Source organism: Canis aureus, chromosome 19 (genome assembly GCF_053574225.1).
Source record: "Canis aureus isolate CA01 chromosome 19, VMU_Caureus_v.1.0, whole genome shotgun sequence".
NCBI lineage: Eukaryota > Metazoa > Chordata > Mammalia > Carnivora > Canidae > Canis > Canis aureus.
In genome coordinates, this window is record NC_135629.1 from 45237915 (window position 1) to 45260492 (window position 22578).

General features: G+C 49.9%; 2 protein-coding genes across 6 annotated transcripts in view; one reads left to right on the top strand and one right to left on the bottom strand.

The window, feature by feature from the left end:
• Positions 1-917: 917 nt before the first annotated feature.
• Positions 918-22546, bottom strand: ARMC6 (armadillo repeat containing 6). Of its 5 annotated transcripts, none has more exons than XR_013358028.1 (9): positions 22212-22544; positions 16816-16986; positions 15583-15665; positions 9899-10472; positions 7959-8104; positions 6493-6624; positions 6014-6151; positions 4646-4919; positions 918-1842 (listed from the first exon to the last, which is right to left on the bottom strand). XR_013358028.1 is itself a non-coding variant. In XM_077859294.1 (9 exons), exons 4-9 carry the CDS (start codon positions 10951-10953, stop codon positions 4707-4709), a joined length of 1248 nt encoding a protein of 415 aa, XP_077715420.1. In that variant the 5' UTR covers positions 10954-10972; positions 15583-15665; positions 16816-16986; positions 22212-22546; the 3' UTR covers positions 4159-4706. The 5 variants fall into 5 exon arrangements, 4 of the variants coding, with proteins under 4 accessions (XP_077715420.1, XP_077715421.1, XP_077715418.1 ...); XM_077859294.1 differs by lacking the exon at positions 918-1842 and adding an exon at positions 10909-10972 and having other exon boundaries at positions 4159-4919; positions 22212-22546; XM_077859295.1 differs by lacking the exon at positions 918-1842 and having other exon boundaries at positions 4159-4919; positions 9899-10280; positions 22212-22545.
• SUGP2 (SURP and G-patch domain containing 2) overlaps positions 22270-22578 on the top strand; it is a 62968-nt gene continuing 62659 nt past the window's right edge. The window contains exon 1 of the mRNA XM_077859287.1: positions 22270-22407. The gene's annotated coding sequence lies outside the window, so the exon portion shown is untranslated. The remainder of the gene's footprint in view (positions 22408-22578) is intronic.

Below are 22578 nucleotides of genomic sequence, written 5' to 3' on the forward strand. Positions count from 1 at the left end.
ACATCCCAAAATACCCCCATGGGAGTACTTATATCTCAGACCTTGCTGGGATATAAGACATTCTGGTGAAAGCATTTGACCCTCAGCAGGTCCATCTGGCCTGTGAGCCTCAGCTTCTCTGTGAGGTGCATTCTTGGGATTCTTTGCAAACAGATGCCAGCAGCTTAGAGAAGACACCTGCCATCCATGTAAGCCGCTGTGTCATTGGCACTCCCCCCAAGTGCACTCTAAATCTCCAGGACGGAGAGAGTTACAAATGTTCCCAGATACTGGCTCTTATTTCCTGTAGGTGGCGGTTAGGGCTGATAAAGATCAAGTTCAGAACCAAGGAATGCTGGGAGGAGCAAACCTAAACTAGGCCTTAATGAGGGTTCACATTTCAGGGTTGTGTGAGCCCCCTGCCTCCAGCTTAATCCACAACATCTCAAAGGGCTTGCTGTATGGAGGATGGGGAAAACCTCTAACCTGGCCACGATCTGACTTGTGTTAGTCCCACGATATTCCCACCTGGGCCTTTCTCCCGTACCTCCCAGCTGTGGTCTGCTTCCCACCAACTTCCAGGCCCTGGTTTCCATTCTGCTCTCTGGACAAGAGGAGGGCACTGAGGTCTGCTGAACACCTAATGGGTGTCAGGTCCTTACTGGACTGGATACTTCCCAAACACCATTCATGACCTGATTTCCACATGGTAGGGGGAAGGGATAGCACCTCCTTTGCAAATGAGAGAACTGATCCTCCCACTACAGGTGTTCCTCGCTGAAAAGGCCTGAGGCTAGATTTGAATCCCTGCTGTTTTTTACTTGCTGGCCACCAGACCTTCAGCAAGCAACTCAAATTCTCTGCCTCAGTTTCTCCAACTCCCTCCCAGGGTTGATGGCAGCACTAATGAGATGAATGGAAGTAAAGCACTCGCTTCATTGGTCCACAGCCAGCATTTACTGAGTGTTGGTGATGGATAAACCATTCTTGGGGCTTGTTTCCCTTTCTGTATATAGCATTTCATGGAATGTGGACATAGATCAGCTATGGGTGGGGTTTGCCACCCAAAGAGGGAGATATTTATGCTACAGGAGTCCCTACCCACAGCACCCACCTGCCAGGCCCTTGGGAGGGAGGCAGCAAGCTCCTGGAAGGTCCCATGGTACCCCTAGGAACAATGCCAACTGAGGCAAGGGTCAGGCAACAGTCCAGGACCAGGCTGCCTCTCCTGAGGGTGCCAAAGGCACTGCCTGGGCTCTGGCTTCTGTTTGCCTGTCAGCATGCTGGCGCCGGTCAACCTCCCTGCCGCCTTCCAACAACAGCCAGTAATGCTCCTTGGCATCAGCAACAGACACCCCCACTGTGGGCACTTCAGCTGTGCCTGGCCAGGGTGCCTGGGATCCCAGCTCTTCCGTGTCAGCCTGGCTGGCTCTGGGCAGAACACTGTCTCTCTGCCCCCCCCCTCCATCTCCTCTACCTCTTGGGGATCCCAAGAATCATCTGACACGATGGCTGTGAGCCAGGCCTGGGCAGAGTGACAGGGCTTAATCAACCGAGTCCAGAGAGCCGTTTGCCCAAGGTCAGGTTAGCAATGCTGGTGAGAGAGGAGGGGTATGGAGACAGGCCAAGCTGAGTTCTCGTCCCACTGTAGCCCCTCAAATGCCAGTGAGTCTGTTTCTCATCTGGAAAACACAGTTCAGGGCAGCCTGGGTGGCTCAGCAGTTTAGCGCTGCCTTCAGCCCAGGGCGTGATCCTGGAGACCCAGTATCGAGTCCCACGTCGGGCTCCCTGCATGGAGCCTGCTTCTCCCTCGGCCTGTGTCTCTGCCTCTCTCTGTGTCGCTCATGAATAAATAAATAAAATCTTAAAAAAAAAAAAAAAACAAAAACTGATCAGGTGTTTAAAAAAAAAAAAAAAAGAAAGGAAAACGCAGTTCATAAGTCCTCCCTTTCAAATATGTGTTCATAAGCCAGGACCCTGGGTCCTTCACTGACTGGAAGGATACCTGCTGAATACAACAGTGATGTCACCCAAGCCCAACTGGTTTCAAGGTGGTTTCAGAGAAGCCGGGTCACTCATCTAAGAGCACACAGCAGTAGAGGCCTAGTCTGAATGTGCTGGCTGTTCCCTTACAGTGGTTTCCTCCTCAGCCCTGGTTTCAATGTCATCAACAAGGATGGCAAGCACTCCTCAGACAGGGACTGTGTGCCTTGCTGGGGGATGTGACCCTGTGTGGCAACGCACATAACTGTTTTCAGGAGAGGAGGCTGAGGTCACCTGAGGTGGCAGAGCAGGGACTGGAACCCAGGTTTGGCCAACCTCGATGATATGCCTACTCACCCTGGGGACTTCCAAACTGACCCTGAGCCACGCCCACTGACAAAGCCTATTTACTTAGACTAAGGTAGGAAGGATTGATAAGTTAGAGCCCTGTCTCCCCAGAGAAGCCTGCAGCTGTAGGAAGGCTGGCCAGGAGCTCAGGGGAGAACACTAGGCTATGGGGGCAGAGGCCTTCCCTCAAAACCACCCTCTTGATTTAGATGTATATTCAAAAACATTTTCAGGAAGCTGAAACAGAGCAGGGAGACAGGAGCCTGCCTACATACAACTCATGGGCAGTAGGGGACAGACAAAACAGAAAAGCACACAAGCAAAGGGACCATAGGCTCAGAGACACAGCACAAGAGGTGATGAGACCAGTGAAGGGGAAGAGCAGTATCTCCCCATGGAGGCAACATGTGAGCTGGAACCTGGTGCCAGAGAAGAGCTGGCCATGGGGAGGACTGAGGGAAAGGTGCTCCATGCAAGGCTTAGAATGTGCAAAGGCCCTGAGGTGGGGAGGCTGATGTGGCCAGAAAGACAACAAGGAATGCAGGGAAGATCAGGTTGGGAGGTGGACAAGGCCTAGAGGACAGCTGATTTTATGGAGAGGGCAATGGGGAGCCTTGGGCAGAATGAGAGCAGAGCTGGGGCAGGAATTACCGGAATGGCACCTAAGGCTTCCCCAAAAATAGGCTGGCATCACCCAACTCCCATGAGACAGATAAGGATACTCGAGGCTCACAGGGCCCAAGGATTGCCTCAAGGTCACATGGGTGGCAGAAGTCAAGGTGGGGTAGCCTGGAGCAGATGCAAGATCCTTCTACAGGCTGGGTGAGTTCTCAGTGGGGGAGTCAGGGTGAGGTGACTGGGTCAGAGGTTCATGTCAGCACTCCTGAGCTAGCTAGGCCCTCCCAACCGGGAGTGAGGAACAATTGGACCACCACAGGGAATTAGAATCAGGGTGATGCGACCCCTCACTGCAGCTATCTGCATCAGCCACGGAAACCAGGAGCCTTCTAGGAAAGGGCTTGAGCTGGTATCAAGGACCAAAATCAGGCCCTCCTTGAGCTAGGGGAGATGAAGGATGAGCAGCAGGCTGGGTGTTCCAAGAAAGGTGAGGGGGTCCCAGTGTGTGGGCTGTAGAGGTCATGTAACTCAGCACCTGGAGCCCAGCAGAGGTCCTGAAGCTACCTGACCCTGGTTGGGCCACATGAGATACACAAGCTGGCCAGGTGACCACAGTAAGACCCCCCAGTATAAATGCAGAGGAGCACAGGGGCTTGCCAGGCACAAGCAAGTGTTCTGGGACCCCCCCAGAACACTTGTGGGGTACAGTGGGTATTTGGGGCAGCAACAGTGATGTCCATACTACAGATGGGGAAACTGAGGCTCAAAGAAGGCAGGTAGAGTGCCCAAGCCACCTGGTGAGCAACAACCTCAAGTAGCTGGGCAGAGGAGTATAAGATAGTCCTAGGGTAACTGAGGCAGTGAAGCTAAAACAATTGGGTGCCTCCCATGTGCTTAGCTCTGTTTGCACACCCCTCAGAGGGGGCTCTATTTTTCCCCCTCCCCATTTTACAGACCATCAAATCAAGGCTCAAAGAGACTATGTCACTAGCTCAAGGCCACAGAGTTGAGTGATCCATAATCAGAAACCGGGTCCTTGGGGCCGAGACCCCAGGTGTGAACCATGGCTCCTGCAGACTGGGAGTGACAGCAGATCATATATCCCAGGCTGTCCTCAAAAGCCCTTGGCTTTCCTCAGTGAACCCACGGCCTCCCCAAACGTCTGTCCCTCTCCCCTTCTCTAAGGCCACGGGAGGCAGCCCCCACGTCGCTATGGAAGAGATCCCTCCGTTGTTCAACTAACAGAGTCTTTTATTCCTGGGCAGTACGGGCTGGCCTGGGGCCCCTGGAGGCAGAAGAGTTTGGTCTCTGCCGTTTGTCCAGCAGAGCAAGGCTCCTACAACCCATATTACAAGTGAGAGATGAGCAGGGGAGAAAACAGACTTGTAAGCCAAAGCGGGGTCCCCATCCTGCTGTGAAATTGGCCAGCGTGGCTCCCAAATTTCAGTCAGCACTCCACCTCCAGGCAGCACTAAGGAGGCCCATCTGATAGGAAAGGGCATGTGGTGGGGGTGGGCAGGCAGGCAGGATAATGCCAGTGCTGTCAGCTGGTGAGGAGAACAAGGTGATGGGAGGCCAAGACCCTGGGGCTGCTTTATGCTCTATAGATGCTTCACCAGTGCTCCCTTCCCACCCCAGCCTCTACATGGTGCCCATCAGAAAACACTTTTCACTGAGTGGGGGAGGAATCTGGGGAATAGAGTGGCAGGACACGGACCTCCTCCCTGTTCCTGAATCACAGAACTCATCCAAAGCCACGGCCCAGACTGAGCCTGGGGTCATGGTGCCAGGTTGCCCTTCTGGCCAGTCCACAGCTCTCGCAGCTCCACATGGCAGCCAAGGTCCCGCAGGGCAGCCTTGGCCACGTCCTCACAGTCACGGTGGGCAGCACGGGCCTGCAAGATGAGTGCTTCAGCCCCCAGGTCCAGGATGGGCTGTGAGAAGGCCTGGCTGCGGGCCACCAGGTTACGGATCAGCATGCAGGCCTGTTTCTGGGAGGGAGAAAATGTGAGTGGCTATGCGCTGGTAGGGGGTCCATTCTGACTTTGGGGCCCTCATCATAACACAACAGGGCAAAGGTGACCACAACCAACATACAGTAGGTACCTACTCTGTGACTCATTGGGCTAGATTCATCTCCTTCCTTTATCCGTCCAACTGTTCAGAGAGGCAGGGCTAATTCCCCTATTTCCCAGTTGAGGACACTGAAGCTCAGGGCAGTTAAGAGCTCAACAGGTGGGGCTGATCCCTCAGGCATGAGATCCTTAGCCTCAGAGCAAGATCCCCTGTGGCTGGCAAGAGCCTGGGCAGGGGCCCCAGGAAAGAAGGGCAGAGAGTCGCAGGAAGAGGGGGTTGTGCACAGGACCCATATGTCAATTACATCATCACTCGTTCACCAACATCTGTGCCCTGGTTATCTGCCGTGTGTGGGTGCCACGAGGCACCCCACCACTGGGAGACTAGATGAGAAGTAGGTAAGGTGTGAGGGGCTGCCCAGCCAGGCTGGTGAGGAGTGGGCTAGGTGATGGGTTAGCCAAGGACATAGTGTCCCAGAGGAGATACCACCTGCAGCAAAAGCCCCAGTGGGACAGAGCCTGGTATGTCTAAGGACCAACAAGGAGGCCCCTGTGCTGGGAGGGTGTGAGAGGTGGGAGTGGGGGAGGCAGGAAGAGTCCTAGCGGCTAAAAGGAAGTGACTGGGTTTCAGGCAGGGTGCACATAGCCCCATTTACTGCTCAGCTTCACTGACTCCCCAGCAAGGTATGGACTGTGAGTCTGACATGCAGAACACAAAGGAGCAGCCCATGGATGGCAGGGAATCTTCCAAAACTCCTAGCAGATCCCCATCTGCTCCCCTCCTCTTCCTATCTCTCTAAAGGAACTGTTAGAAAAGCTCAATGCAGGAAGAGTAAAGGGACAGGAAGACAGCTATGGGCAGAACTGGGTGCATTTTCAAAGATGGGAAGTAGATATCTCTGGGAGCTAGGAAAAAGAAAGAAGACTTTGAGATAACTGGGCTGGGGTGGGATGGGGACAGAGACAGCGAGGGCCTGCATCCTGCCCCTCCTTCCCGTCCCCAGACCCACCTGCACTCCGGCCTCTTGAGGGTGTGCCTTCATGGCCTGCAATGCAGCCAGGGCCCCACCGCCCTCCATGATGACCCGGCTGTTCTCTGGCTTTCGCAGGGCCAAGACGCACAAGGCTGCACAGCTCTGCTCGCATATCTGTAGGGGTCACGGAGATGGACAGAGATACCCACCATCTGGAGGACCCGCCATGGCTGCCACTGTTAATTCCCCAGGTAAGTGCCCTCCAATTTCACCTGAGGAAACTGTTGCCAGCCTGTGTATATACCAGATCACTAATAACAGGAATGATACCCAGGTGATAAAGACATTAATCATGCTCTTAGGGGTTACAGTCTCAAGCCAGGCCTCTTGCGGGCTCCATCCCAGCCCTAACTCTGCTTGAGGAAATGGGGAAGAGCACCATGCAAATCCAGATACTGATCTGGACCTCCAGTCACTGTACTCCACCTCGTGTGACCCCTGTGTGGGGTAGGTACCTGGGGGCTGGCCAGGTGCTGGGTCATGGCAGCCACGATGGACTCTGTCCCACCAGCACGGACGATGGCGTCCTTCACATCATCGTTGCCTGCAATGGCCCGCAGGGCACTCAACACTTGCTTCACAAGGTCCTATAGGGAGGGCAAGGTACAGGTTACCTCGGGCCAGCTCGTCCTCCTGTGCTGTGCCAGACACTGCTTGGTTGCTGGTGTGTGTGCATGTGCGCGCGTGCGTGGCGGGGGGGTGGTCAGGCCTTGAAAGAGTTTGTTGTTTTGCTGTCTGAACTGGTGGGGGCACCCTGGGGCTTGCGGGAAGCCTGGACCGACAGGGTTATTACTCGCTGCATAGAAAAGGCAGAGGCTTAGGGAGGTGGACCCTGTGAGTTAGTCCACTTGTGTCCAGGCCAGGCATCTGGACATCCCTGACACCCACCGCTCACACACAGAGGAAGCATGTGGCTCAGGCCAGGAATCAAAGCACGGGGTCCCCTGGCCACAGTCGGGTCCCCAGGTGGGCACTGACCAACTTGAACTGAGGACAAGCTGACCGGATACTGCTGGGACTGCCAATCACACCGGTGAAGGGCAGAGCCATGAAAGAGGAAGAGAAAGCAGTGGGAGGGAAACCAAGCCTCTACCCACCCGACTGTCGAGGAGTACAAACAAAACGCATTCCCTCATGTCTCAAGCCAGTTCAAACTCAGGTTTCTGGCACCTGCACACGAGACTGGCTGGTATCACCAGCTGGGGGTGGGGGCAGTAGGACCATTGCTGCCCTGGGACAGGTAGGTATTCCCACATGTAGAGAGGGGGTTAAGGGGCTGCTAAATGAAAGAATAATGAATAGGAGTCCCTGCCCCATTTTATGGATGGGGAAACCAAGGCACCAAGGATTTATGTCACTCAAACATCACACAACTGAGCTGGGATCTACGCCAGGCCCTGCCAACACCTACTCACATTTCTCCCATTGTGGGGAGAAAATACAAGTGTTAAAGTAAGAGAGGGTGGTGGATTTGTTTTCCCCAAAACACTTTACATCCTGCCCTGGGTCAACAGAAAACTGCATTTTGCTTCCAGGGTCAGCAGACAGGGCTGGTGTGCTATGATTCACGTTTGTTGGGGTGTCTGGGGCTCAAAGGGACAGAGTTCACTGGGAGGTCTAGAATCTTCCCTCGGCACCAAGAGAAATGACAAATCAAAACCCAGCTGAGGGATCCCTGGGTGGCGCAGCGGTCTGGCGCCTGCCTTTGGCCCAGGGCACGATCCTGGAGACCCGGGATCGAATCCCACGTCGGGCTCCCGGTGCATGGAGCCTGCTTCTCCTCTGCCTGTGTCTCTGCCTCATTCTCTCTCTCTCTGTGACTATCACAAATAAATAAAAATTAAAAAAAAAAAAAATTAAAAAAAAAAAAAAAACCCAGCTGAGGGGGGCTTCACACCCTAAGACGGCTCTGGACGCCCACCTGGTGGTCGCTGCAGTTGGCCAGTAGGGCCACCAGGACCCCGAGGCCCCCAAGGTCGACGACCTCCTGGCAGAATTCATTGCGGACGGCCAGGCGGGACAGGGTGCTGCAGAGCTCACTCAGGATACTGGGGCTGTCAGAGAATGCTGTGGAGAGGAAGGGAGGGAGAGGCACGGCTTAGGGTAAGGACAGGGAGAGAACCTCTTCCAGCTTGGAACTAGGAGCCAGTGATCCTGGTACAACTCCTGTTCCACCTGGGAAGCTGGGCCCTTGTGCCAGGCACGGTGGCCACAGGTACCAAGGGAGCCCCACAAACACCAGGGCTGCTGGGCCTGCAGTGCCCCCTGGTGGCAGCCGGAAAAGACACGAGAACGTGCCCTCCCCCACACCGCGTCCCAGATAAATTCCAGACCAACTGATGATCTCAACTAAAAAAAGAATACCATAATAGTGCTATAATAAAACATCCGAGACTATTTTTATGTTCTTGGGGTGGGAATGACCTTTCTAAGTGCAACGGGAAACCCAGAAATTGAAGAGGGACATATGGATAGATTGACCTGGGCAAAATTGAACACAGATGCCGAAGACGAAGCTCAGAGGCCCCAGGGAGGAGGGGCCTGGACTGAGGCTCATGTGGGGGGTGGCAGGGGGTGAAAGAGTGCGGGGTGGACAGCCCTGATTTATCCAGAGTTCTGTGACAGTCAACTGGTATGTTCCCCTTGTCAGGTGCAGCTCCCAGCAATGCCATGAGCACTAATCTGGGTGGAGGTATTCTCTAGATGTGACATCTATGATCAGTTGACTTCAAGAAGACCCTTGATGGTCTGAGTGGTCCTCATCCAGTCAGCCGAAGGCCTTAAGAGGGAAATTGAGGGGGCACTGGGGTGGCTCAGTCAGTTAAGCATCTGCTTTGGCTCAGGTCATGATCCTGGGGTCCTGGGATCGGGTCCCACATCAGGCTCCCTCCTCAGTGTGGAGCTTGCTTCTTCTCCCTCTGTCCCTCTCTCTGCTTGTACTCTCTCTGTCAAATAAATAAATAATTTTTTTTTTTAAAAGGGGGGTGGGAACTGAGGTCTTCCTGAATAGGAAGAAGCTTGCCTGAGGACTATGGTGTTGGCTCCTGCTCAAGCCTGTTCCATGGAATTTAGGCTCACTAGCCGCTCAGCCACATGAGCCAATTCCTTGAAATAAACACACACACACACACACACGTTCTGCTTCTCTGGTAGAACCAGTTTGATATGAGCTTCTGTCAACAAATAAAAATGTAAGCTACCCCTCCAAAACGCAGCTCAACTTTGCACATGGCCAAGATCTGTTTTCACCCTCTCCAGAGGTATGAGACTGAGGCAGACCAGCCTCTCCAGAAGACACGGCCAGAGTCACACATACACAAGCCTAGCCACTGAGCCAAAGCCATAGGCAGGCCGGGAAGAACTCATTCTTCTAGCAACTTCTTGCACCAGACCACAATCAGGCCTCTTCTGGTGGGTACAGAAGGCAGGGAATTTCAGATCTGAACACAGTGCAGTGAACTATGGCTGGCTTGCCTTGTTCATTCCAGTCAGGAACATGTAAGAATTTATGGCTAGGTGTGAACCAAACTATAAACTTCCACTAAGCACCAGCCACACTCCCCCATCTTTGGGAAACACCCTATTTGTCCCTTTGGGGAGCTCTCCTTTCTGTGTTCTCAGTCTGTATAGGGGGACAGAGCTAAGCCTCTTCCCCAAATGGCTCCAGAGATGGGCACAAGATCTGGTCTTGGCCAAGGAACACTAGCCTGGAACTCTCCTAGAAGAACCAAGAGAAAGGACACTGTTCCACTAGGGGTGCCATATGGCTGATAGGAAGCCAAAAGAGGTGAGTGGAGCCTGAAGCCAGCCATGTCTGAGGCAGTCCTAAAACCCAACTTTCATTCTGACACCCGCTCCTACCTTTGGCAGCCTCAATGAGCACCTTCAAGCCTCCATTCTCCTGCACAATCATCTTGGCATGGTCGTGGGCATGGCCAAAGGGCACACGGATGTCATCATCGAAGGTCATGACTCGGAGGGCCCAACAGGCCTCTCTGACCACGTTGGCGCAATGCCTATGTCGGGCAATGGCACCAGTCAGCAGGGGCAGCACACCGGCCTTCACCAGGCTTTGCCGATTCTGCTCGTGCTTCAGGCAGGCATGGCAAACACAGCGGATCCCAGAGCAGGTCAGATCAGCTACGTCGGCATTCTGGGCCAGGGTTGCCACCAGCAGCTGTAGGCCCTGGGTGTCTAGGAGATCGGGCTGGCCATCGGTCAGGGCTGACAGGGTGTTGAGGGCCTGAAGCAACAGGCTCTGGTCACTTGCTGCAGCAAGCTTCCAGGCAGCCAGAAGGATGGGGTAGGCCCCCTTCTGGGCAGCCAGGAAGCGGCAAGCCTTGTGCTGCTTGCACTGTTCAAAAAAGCGGGCAAGGTGCATGGACACTTCCTGGGGGCGAGAGTGGGCCACGGACTCCCGCAGGTCATCCAGGACCTAGAGAATACGGGAGAAACTTCAGTGCCAGCTCAGTCCAAAGATGTTCCAGAGCAACAGTGTTGCACCCCTGTGAGCTTCCCGCTTCTGGGATCTAGGACAGTGGTGGAAGTTCAGGCCAGCTGTGGCAGCTTCCACACCTAGGCTTTTAGGAGTTTTGAGCTTCAGAGGCCACATAGAGATGGAGAGACCGAGCTATCTCAGTGTCCCTCCATGGAGCCACACATGTGAGTGCAGACGTAATCAACATTCCAGCCCTAGATGCCATTGCAAGAAGGCTCCAAGCAAGACCCGCAGAACCATCTGGTTGAGCTCAGTCTACCCAGCCAAACCATAAGGAACAATAAAATGGCTGTTGCTTTGAGTTCTTATTATGCAACTATAACTAACTGATATACCCTCCAATGGCCACCTCTCCAAGGAAAGTGAAAGTTACCTTTGCCAGACTGGCCCATACCAGAGGTCTGTTTGTCTCTCTCATTCACTCCACAAATATTTATCTGCCAAATGAAACCACACCATACATAGTTGATTTACCCAAATTCAACTCAAAGCCCTTTTGCGGGGCAGGGGGAGGGAGGAGGGAGTAATAACGAGAGAAAACAATTTGAAAAGAGCATCCAAATCTAGCTGGCATTCAATTCCATGACCTCCGACCTGCCTCAGCCATGAACCCAAGATGAACCCGAGCCTCCTGGAGCTTATGAAATCACTGGCACCTGGCCTCAGGGAGGGTGGTTCTACAGATACCATCATCCCAACCCAAGGGGTTTGATTTAGCCATGACTGCCCTGAATGGCAAGGATGCCTGTTGGCAAATCCTCCCTGAGCTAGGCTTAACTGAGTATATGTTCCAATGACACAGAATATTAATAGGCTAAAAGCAGAGAATGTGCCTTGAATGGACATCTGCCAAAGAAAATACACTGGTGGCCACTAGGCATTAAAAAGATGGTCCATATCACTAGTTGTTAGGGAATTGCAGATCAAAACCACAGAAAGAGGGGTCCCTAGGCAGCTCAGTCTGTTAAGTGTCCGACTCTTGATTTCAGCTCAGGTCCTGATCTCAGGGTCATGTGCTGTGCTGGGCATGGAGCCTGCTTAAGATTCTCTGCCCACCCCCTCTCTAAAAAAATAACAAACCCACACACAATGAGATGCCATCCCATCCATTATGATGGCTACAACAAAAACAAAACCACACAGGAAACAGCAAGTGCTGGTGAGGATGTGGAGAATTGGAACCCTTGTGTGCCGCTGGTAGGGATATAAAATGGAATAGCTGCTGTGGAAAACAGTCTCGCAGTTCCTCAAAAATTAAATATACAATTACCATATGATTCAGCAATCCCAACTTCCAAGTATATACCCCTTAGAACTGAAAGCAGTCTTGAAGAGATATCTGTGTATTTGTGTTCATAGCAGCATTATTTCTAGTAGACAAAAGGTAGAAGCAACCCAAATTTCCATCCATGGATGAATGGATAAACAGACTGTGGCCCATTCACACAATGGAATATTATTCAAACATAAAAAGCCAAAAAACCCAAAGCCAAAAAAAAAAACCACCCAAATTCTGACCCAGGCTACAACATGGATGAACCCTTCGCCATGGATGGCGTTATGCTGAGTGAAATGAGCCAGACACAAAAAGACCAACACTGTGTCATTCCACTTATGGGAGGTCTCTAGAGGAGTCACATTCATAGAGGTAGGAACTAGAAAGGTGGTATTAGGGGAGAGGAATAGGAAGTTAGTGTTTAAAGGGGACAGAGTTTCAGTTTGGGAATACGATAAAGTCCTGGAAATGGACGGTGAGGATGGTTGTACAACAGTGTGTATAAACTTCATATCACTGAACCATACACTTAGAAACAGTTAAGGTGGTGAATTTGTGTTATATATATTTTACTACAAACCAAAAACAGAGGATGTAGCATTTTAGCAGGAACCTGGTGAGAAACCTGAAAAGTTGTGGCACAAGTGCCATTGAGGGAGCACAGTGCTGGAGTTATAATACTCTAGGTTTAGTCAGATAAGAGAGGAAAGGATGATGGCCAAAATTTGCACAATATCTTCATCCAATTTGTAGTAAATCTCCCATTGGCCTGGATGGCATCGGAAAAGCAAGTCTCTCTGGCACCTGGGTGGCTTAGTTGATTGAGCATCTGCCTTCAGCTCAGGTCATGATCCCAGGGTGCTGGGATCGAGCCTCATGTCAGACTCCTTGGTCAGCAGGGAGCCTGCTTCTCCCCCTCTGCTGGAGCTCTCCCTCTCATTCATAAATAAATAAATAAATAAATAGTCTCTTCATTGGCTGGGATCGAGCCTCACGTCAGGCTCCCTGGTCAGCAGGGAGCCTGTTTCTCCCCCTCTGCTTGAGCTCTCCCTCTCATTCATAAATAAATAAATAAATAAATAAATAAATAGTCTCTTCATTGGCTGGGATCGAGCCTCACGTCAGGCTCCCTGGTCAGCAGGGAGCCTGCTTCTCCCCCTCTGCTTGAGCTCTCCCTCTCATAAATAAACAAACAAACAAACAAACAAATAAATAAATAAATAAATAGTCTCTCCATTGGCTGGCTAAGATGGTGGTCTTCACAGTCCCTAGGTGCTGCCTGTGACCCCAGACCCACTGGTGGCTGAGGAAAGGACAGCTGCTGAAGTGAAGGTGGCAGAGCCAGCTGGGCTCCACCTGTAACAACTCAGTGTGGTGACAGGGGGCTTTGTCCACCAACCCTGGGGTCATTTCCTCTGCAACTGACGGCCTGAATTCTGAAACTCCTCACATATAAAACCAGTCCAGCTCATTTTTTCCTTGAAGAGTTCCAAGACTACTTGGTTTTGTTTTGTTTCTACAAGTCTATGTGCAACAAATTTCAGGATTCTGATAGATTCCTTTCAAAAGGCATCACAGAGTTGAAATTTTTTCTACAGATAAGCATTTTTCATGTGTCAGAGCCACAACAGCAGTGGCATGAGAAGGGGCTGGTTCATTTCCAAGGTAAGAAGGTTGAGAGGATATGAAATCTGATGTGTGTGGTGCCTCCCACATGGAAAGGGAGAGAAGGGGTTTGGTGGGAGAGACAGGACAGAGACTTTCAGATTTTGCTATAAATGCTTGAGTATTGCTTGAATCTTTTGTGCTAAGAACATGTTCACTTTCTTCTTCAGTAATGAAAAATAAAATTTAAAAGTGGAATTAAGAAGAATAAAAAGGAAAGGCTGTAAACAAAAGGAGTTTTCTGTACTGCTGATAGAAGACAGCAGAGCTGTTCTCAGTTTGATTTCCCTGGGAGAAGGATCTGTATCTGGGTCTCAGCTCAGCCTCTCACTGGCTGTGACCACAGGTGAGTCATTTATTTTTACGAAGCCTCAGATTCCTGATCAGCAAAATAAGCTAACAATAGATTGAGATCGTAGGTTTTAAGAATTTAGCAGTACTTAGTGATTTCTAGAGACTATTGTTACTGAGACCCTTCATATGTAAAGAGCATTTACAAATCAATAAGAACAAGATGAACTTGGGACACGTGGGTGGCTCAGTGGTTGAGCATCTGCCTTTGGCTCAGGTCATGATCCCGGTGTTCTGGGATTGAGTTCTGCATCGGGCTTCCTGCAGGGAGCCTGCTTCCCTCTCTGCATAGGTCTCTGCCCTTCTCTGTGTTTCTCATGAATAAATAAAAACTTAAAAAAAAAAAGAACAATCCAATAAAAAATACTGCCAAGACAACAAACTCCTTCCTCTCTTTCTTTCTCTTTCCTTCTTTCCAACTCACTTCTTACTAGCAAACAAGTCAAAACAATGAGAAAGAGTGCCTGGGTGGCTCAGTTGGTTGAGCATCTGCTTTTGGCTCAGGTCATGATCCCAGGATCATGGGATTGAGCCCCACATCAGGTTCTCTGCTCAGCAGAAGGCCTGCTTTTCCCTCTCCCACACCTCCTGCTTTTGCTCTCTCCACCTGTCAAATAAAGAAAATATTTTTAAAAAAATGAGATAACTTTCTCAAAACCTGTGAGGCAGGAGATGGTGAGGACTCTGACAGCAGGGAGAAGTATATACTGCCTTATGCAGAGCTGGGTTCATACCCAGGGCTGTGTCCTCCAACTTCCTGTTTTATTATGACACTCTCTTGCTATCAGGCACATCAGTTTTTTTGTTTGTTTGTTTTTATTATTTTATTATTATTTTTATTTTTTAATTTTTAAAAATATTCATTCATTCATTCATTCATGAGAGAGACAGAGAGAGGCAGAGACACAGGAAGAGGGAGAAGCAGGCTCCATGCAGGGAGACCGACGTGGGACTCGATCCAAGGACTCCAAGATCACACCCTGGGCCAAAGGCAGACACTCAACCACTGAGCCACCCAGGCGTCCCTGGGCACATCAGTTTTTTCTCTTTGAATTACCCACCTATAAAATGGGGATAATAATCTCAACCTTACAGGGGTCTTTGAGAGAATAACTGAGATAGCACAAAGAAAGCACCTTGCACAGAACTCACTCCACAGTCAGTTCTCAATAAACACTATAGCCTTTTGCCTTTTAACCAACAGTTTATCCCTGTTTGACAGGTGACCTTAAGGATAGCATTTAACCTCTGTGACCTTTACCTTCCTTGTAAGGTGCTAGAAAGCGGGCCTCTGGGCCTCTGTTTCCCTATCAGTAAGCCAGGAATGACACCATCTACTTCATAGGCCAGTTTTAGTACTAAAGGGGCAGGCTATGATGTGCTGCTGGTGAACAGCCAGTGCTCAACAGGTGATAGCCTATGATCCCACTCTCTTTCTGCAATTCCTGTCCATCTCTGAGCAAACTTAGTGGTTGGGAGATTCCTCCTGAGAGGCTCCTCCATGGTACCTTCTGCCCCAAGGCTGCCAACACTGGGGACAACCTGAGCACCATTCACCCCTAAAGGGCCCTCAAATGTGGACTCAAGGAGCCCCAGCTGAAAGCTCAACATCTCATGTACTTGCCTGCCCTTTAGAACCTACATCTGTCATCTGGGAACCAGTATAAAGGTGCCCCTAAGAGACTGTTAAATGGTGATGTGTATGGAACCACATGTGTAAGGTGAGCCCTGCCCCCATGGGCCATCCCTTCCTACCTGTAGGATGTCATGTCTAGGCTCCTGGGATCCATCTGCAGAGACTTTGGGTACCAGCTTTACAATGTTGCTCAGATCAACCCCTGTGGGGGAATACGGGGGAGTCAAGAAACAAGTGACAGTTTTATCCCCACAGGCCTGCTAGAGCTACCTCATGTCCATTCTTGTGGGACCACCCCACTTTGGAGGCCTACTCAGCTTCCCACCCCAACCCCTCCCTACCAGGGCCAAGCAGCCACATCCATATAAGGGATACAGGCTATGGGAGGGGGTGGTCTTTGCCCCTTGGCTCTGTCCAACTAATGGGAGCAGAGCAGTAGTGAGGCTGCAGGCCATCACCGCAGTGAGGGACACATTCTACCTGGTGGGTTAAGAGGGAAGGGGACCCCACAGCTTTCTCCCTTGGGGCTCCCATTGTTCTTCACCCTGGATGTACCCCTACCCTCCCTGATACCCCCAAGGGAAACCTCCACTGCACAAGATGCATCTGAGTATTTCTCCAGTCCCTGTTCAATATCTATATCCCACTCTGTGCCCAGGACACCAGCCTCTGACCTCTGAGGCTGGACTCCCTGGGCTCCATTGCCTTCTTGCGTCAGACTGGGCTTGGCCAATGGAAAGTAGGACTTCAGATCAGAAGGAGTGGGACGGTGGGGTATTTACTCCCAGCTCCCTGCCTCCACCTCTGTTAGATGACTCCCCAGCCCAGCCATGGCCTGTTGTGGGGCTGAGGAGGTCCCTGCTATGGCCAGCAGGGTCTCTTAACCCTACCCACACCACTGTAAATAAATGGTTCCCTCTTGACCGCTGTTCCCCATAGCCTGTTTTGAATATGCCACCTTTCCACAGGCTGCTGACCAATACCCCCTTTGGCTTCCATGAACTCAAGACGGAACATAAGTAGGGCAGGGAGGCAGGTGGCCCTGTTTCTTGAGAGGTGATCAGGAAAAGCCTCTTCAAGAAGTAGCAATTAAAATGATACCCACCTTGTAGGATTCGGCCCCACAGATGTCTAGGTGGGGTCGAGGCAAGTTAGAGGGAGGGCAAGAACAAAATGGGAGGTGGCCAGCCTGCTCAGAGCAGAGAGCAGAGAAGCGACAGGGCCCAGGGCTGCCACGCCAGGCAAGACAGAGCCATAGTAGGACATCAGTCTCCCACGTTAAGAGCTGTGGATGGTGATGACTATTGGGCAAAGAGCCAGACCAGCACAGGGACAAAGCCACACTGTCCTACCTTGTGATTCAAATTGTTCCACGGCCTCTTTTATTGCCTCCTCTGGTTGCATCTGGAACTCTTCAATGTTCTCATGAACGACTGCATCGAAGGTCTCCTGGGTGATGCGCTTGGAGGCCATCTTCATCTGTGCATGAGGCGGCAGGTACCCACCTGATAGACACTCTCAAACTGAGAAATTAAGACAGGAAGAAAAGTTTCATTGAGGGTGAGAGGACAACTATGAGTCTGGCTATCACTTGAGGAAGAGCTACCGGGGCCAGAGTGTAGGAATGCCCAGGAATAACTCTCAAAATCTGGGTCACAGGAAAAGCTGATACCCCACATCTACAGAGCTTGTAAAAGTGCAGAAGAGGGCAGGCAGTTTACAATTTATCTAAGAAAGAGAAAATGTTAATACAACATATACCCTTCTAGTAAAAAAAAAAAAAAAAAAAAGATAAAATAACATTTTAACATTACACATAAGTTGTTACATGATAATGAAATGATTACAAATTACATGAAATCATTACAAATATTACATTATATATCACGTTATTTATGATATACAATATGTTACAATATATAATACTAACTCTACTACACTTTATTTTATAGTTTGATATTTCATATGTAACTATGTAATAAAACTATTACAATGGTATGGGGTTATACCTATAAAAATTTTTATTTATTTATTTATTTATTTATTTATTTATTTATTTATTTATGATAGTCACAGAGAGAGAGAGAGAGAGAGAGAGGCAGAGACACAGGCAGAGGGAGAAGCAGGCTCCATGCACCGGAGGCCAGACGTGGGATTCGATCCCAGGTCTCCAGGATCGTGCCCTGGGCCAAAGGCAGGCACCAAACTGCTGTACCACCCAGGGATCCCTAAAAAAATTTTTAAATAAAAGTTAATAATGATAAATTAAATGGAATGCTAAATCAAAAACTAGTAAGAATAGTTACCATAAGGGGAAGTAGGGAAAAGGGTGATGAGGACAGGACTAGAAGCTGGATTATTCTCTCCAAATATACCTTGTTTCATGGTTTTGTTTTGTTTTTAAAAGATTTTACTTGAGACAGAGAAACAACACAAGTGGGAGGAGAGGGACAGAGGGAGAGAAAGAGGAAGAACGACAACAGACTCCACACTGAATAAGAAGCCTGACTTGGGGGCAGCCCTGGTGGCCCAGCGGTTTAGCACCGCCTTTGGCCTAGGGTGTGGTCCTGGAGTCCAGGGATCGAGTCCCACGTAGGGCTCCTTGCATAGAGCCTACTTCTGCCTCTGCCTCTCTCTCTCTCCTGTGTTTTTCATGAATAAATAAATAAAATCTTTAAAAAAAAAAAAAAAAAGCCTGACTCGGGGCTAGATCCTAGGACTCTGGGATCATGACCTGAGCTGAAGGCAGACACTTAACCAACAAAGGAACTCAGGCATCCCCTTTGTTTCATGGTTTTAAGTTGAGAAACTATATAAATGCTTTACGTGGTTAGAAAAAGAAATTAATATAAACTAAAATAAAAATGAAAGGAATCTCTAAAAATTAGGAGTAAAATGAAACCCATGAATCTAATAGTATATCTATGTGGAGTTTAAAATATAGTGATAGAACCATATATTCTCGCTGAGATGTACAAGGATAGAAAGAACTATAAAAGGAAATCTTCAACAGTATTCAGTAATCATGTTACTGGAAATGATAATAGTAATGTTATTTGGAAGCCACTGTGCATATAGCAAATAAATAATAATGTTGATGTCCTTAGGAACTAGCATAATGGGACACCTGGGTGGCTGGCTTAGCAGCTTAGTGTCTGCCTTCAGCTCAGGGCATGATCCTGGGATCCCGGATCAAGTCCCACATCAGGCTCCTTGCAGGAAACCTGCTTCTTCCTCTGCCTGTGTCTCTGCCTCTCTCTCTCTCTCATGAATAAATAAATAAAAATCTTAAAAAAAAAAAAAAAAAGGAACTAGCATAAAACAAAAAAATCTAACACAAAAAAAAATCCAAAAAGTAAAAACTCAGAGGTAAATTTGAATTGGAATTATCAATATAAACTCATGATATATTTTTCTCTCAAGTAAAGAACCGATGTTCTAGTGATATCAACTGAAAATGCCTAGAGGAAATACCACATCCACAGTGGTAGTGAACACCGTGAATGCCAGCAATAGTCTCTAAGTACCATTTTCCCAACAAAGAAGACTTTGTTGGGAAAATGGCTGGAGGAATGGCTGATTCTATGACTCAGAAGAAAACAGGCCAGAGGAGCCAAGCTGGGAGCATCTTGTCAGACCAGGAAGCAAGGAAACTTCAAAAAACCATCAGGGTCACGTCAAAGGATTGGGAGCAAACCCTAAGAGATGCTCATGGGCCCATGTGACAGGTGAGCGGCTAAAATAAAACAGGATACAATAGATACAAAAATCTGTGTGTTCATAATAGTTCTAAAACATACCCTGCTCATTTTGCTGAAAACTGGCAAATAAAGAATATAGCAACCATCCTACTTCCCTCATATAATTAATTACCAGATTACAAAAACAGGAAGAGGAAAAGTTCTGCTTTGTAGGTGAATTCCAACTAATTGTCCACAACAGGACAAATTTAGATAACAATCTCCATAGGCTACAAAACTGTGAGGAGCAAAACTGATGGAGGACCACAATGAGTAGACAGTACCCTCCTCCACTGTGTGATTTCACATCACCAGCAAAGATACCCAACATTACTTGCCTCCAGACAAGAGTGAAATTCACCTGTGAAGTTTTCTTGCCAAAACCTCAAACCCAGGGGCACCTGGGTGGCTAAGTGGTTGAGCGTCTGCCTTTGGCTCAGGTCGTGATCCCAGGGTCATGGGATCGAGTTCCACATAGGGCTCCCTGGAGGAGCCCGCTTCTCCCTCGGCCTATGTCTCTGCCTCTCTCTGTGTGTCTCTTATGAATAAAGAAATTTAAAAATCTTAAAAAAAAAAAAAAGTTAGGGGGACATAGGTATAGCAAGTACTAGGACAGCTGTAGGGGGAATGTGGCAAAAATCCGAGCACAAGTTTGGGCTGATTGGGAAACAGGCCACTCAAGCCCGCAATTCTCTTTGTGGAGGTGGCACAGGATATGAATATTCCATCTGTGGGACATCTGGGTGGCTCAGTGGTTGAGCATCTGCCTTCGGCTCAGGGCATGATCCCAGGGTCCTGGGATCAAGTCCCACATAGGGTTCCCTGCAGGGAGCCTGCTTCTCCCTCTGCCTAGGTCTCTGCCTTTCTCTGTGTGTCTCCCATGAATAATCTTAAAAAATATATATTCCATCTGTGTTTGTGCAGATGTTTTGAGGGAGGAGTAGGACAGGCTCTAGGGCTGGTAGGGGGGCCTTGAATCCCAGGCCCTCCACTTAACCTCACTGTTGGTCAGCTCTCTCATATGTGTCATGGGGTAAACAAAGAGAATCTACCTCCTGAGACTAGTGAAAATTCAACCAGTTAATCCCTATAACATGCTTAGAATAGGAATTTGGCACAGAGTAAGAGCTCAATAAACATTAGCTATTGTTCCCTTCCTTTGCTGCTTAGAGGTAATTCAATCAGTTTAATTGGGGTGAGAGGCATAAGGGCATCCCTTGCTCCCTTGCAGATAGCCCCCCTACTTCTTTCTGCCCCAGACGAACAAGTAGCCCGTTTAAAGATTGCTAAGGAGTTTCATGGTCAAAGGTGGAGGAAAAGAGTAAGGATTGTCTGTTTCAATAAAGAGCTTCTGAGTGAGACAACCAGGCTGGTATATGTGGGGGGTGGTGTTCCTGACCAGTTCCCAGGGACAGGAACTTCCCAGCTGGGGCTGTTGGAAAGACTCTGTTCCTGACTGCCACCAAATGATGCTTCCACCACCCTGGCCATGCTTCAGACCTAAATGGGCCGACAGTGAGTGGCCACCTTGTCAGAGGGACAGTTCTAAAGGCAAATATTATCATGCCTACTTTATGGATGAGAAATCTGAAGTTCAGAGAGGGGAAGAACCTGCCAGAGATCACACAAGCAGTAAGAGGCCTGGCCATCATGCCACCCTACTTCATGAACACCTTCCCTCCACCTGGGTTCTCTGTGGAGTTTCTGCTAGCTCTTCTAAGCTGCCTCTTCCTGGGAGCCTTCCCTGATGGCTTAGAACCTGTATGTGCTCTCTGGCCTTGGCTCCTCTGCCCCATGAACCTCCCCCTGCCCAGTCCTGAGCTTGGGAGATCAAAGTCCAGCTCTGCGGCCCCTCTATAGCAAGTCTTACAGGGGTCACCTAGGTTGGGCACCGGGCTAAGTAGCAAAAATGAAAATACATATCTGGAGCTCATGAGAAAGGCAATCCCTAGGAATAGTCGTCTGGGAGCCACCTGGTATCAGCCCAGAATAGGAAAGAGGGGAAAGAGCACCAGCCCCCATGATGTGACGGTCAAAGGTGTGCTGAAGGAAAGAAAGGGAGTTAGCAAGACCCCAAATGACGGCCAGTTTCCTAAGCCAGGGTTCTGTTCACCACGAAAACAGTGTTCTGACATGGCAGGGACTCTAATGACTCCTCATCTTCCTCCACACCAACACACTCACCCTGGTTCAGGCACAATTTTCCCTATGGGTGGCCTCACCAGCTTCTTCCCTGCCACACTCTGTGCCTCTATTCTCCACTCTGCAGCCAGAGAAAAACTTGAAATCACAAAGCCACCTCACTGCTCAAAATCCTGCAGTGGCATCCCAATCCTCTCAACAAAATCCAGGCTACTTACCAGCACTTTCTCTACGTGGACCTTACCTAGGTCTCTTACTGCGCTTTCCCAACTTTTTCTCATCCTTCCCAGACACCGAAGGGACACTCTTCATAACCATCTGGTTAAAGCAACACCCCCGCCCCGGCCCGGCCATCGCATCATCCTTTTATTTGAATACTACATCTACCTGGAGCGACAAGGTTCATTTTCTTCTTTCTTTCTTTCTTTCTTTCTTTCTTTCTTTCTTTCTTTCTTTCTTTCTTTCTTCTCTTTCTTCTCTTTCTTCTCTTTCCTCTCTCTCTCTTTCTTTCTCTTTCTTTTCCTTCTTTTCTTTTCTTTTCTTTTTTTCTTTTCCTGTCTAGCCTCCTCCCTAATTAAATTTTACCTCTACGAGACCAGGGGTTCGGTCAACTTTGTTCACCACCTTCCCCCCTGCCCAGGATGGAGCCAGACACGCAGCAGGCACTCAGGTCCATTGGTTATGAATGAATGAATAAATGAAAAGAAAGCGGAGGGCAAGGAAATGGCGGATTTTATCCCCGGGCGGCTTCTGTAAAAGTCATTCCCCAAAACCAAGTCCCCGAGGGCGGCGCCAGTCACCAGCCCGACCCCGCGGCGCCCACTCCCCTTCCCGCGCGAGGGGACTCCGCAGCCGCCGCTTCTCACCCGGTTTTCGCAGCCACGTGGGGAAAGGGTGGGGCTCGCGACTGTCACCGGCAGAACCACCTCTGGTCCCGTCCGGCCACCGTACGCGCGCAGGCGCGCCGGCGCCAACTCGCCTCGGCCTCCCTCCTCCTCACGGACTGCTCCCGGAGTGACCACGGGGGACCGCGAGCGCAGGTAGAGCCGAGAGAGCCAACAGGTATGCGGCGGCGGCTGCTTTGCCGCCTCTTCCCAGCCGCTCCCCTTTGCCGCCGCCCTCAGCAAATTAGTAATTCGCCTCAGGAGTGTCTGCTCTGTAGAAGCGAGCAACGCGCCTGCGCAAGGGGACTTCGCGGCGGCCGCCTGCGCCTGCGCACCAGGGCTCGGCGGT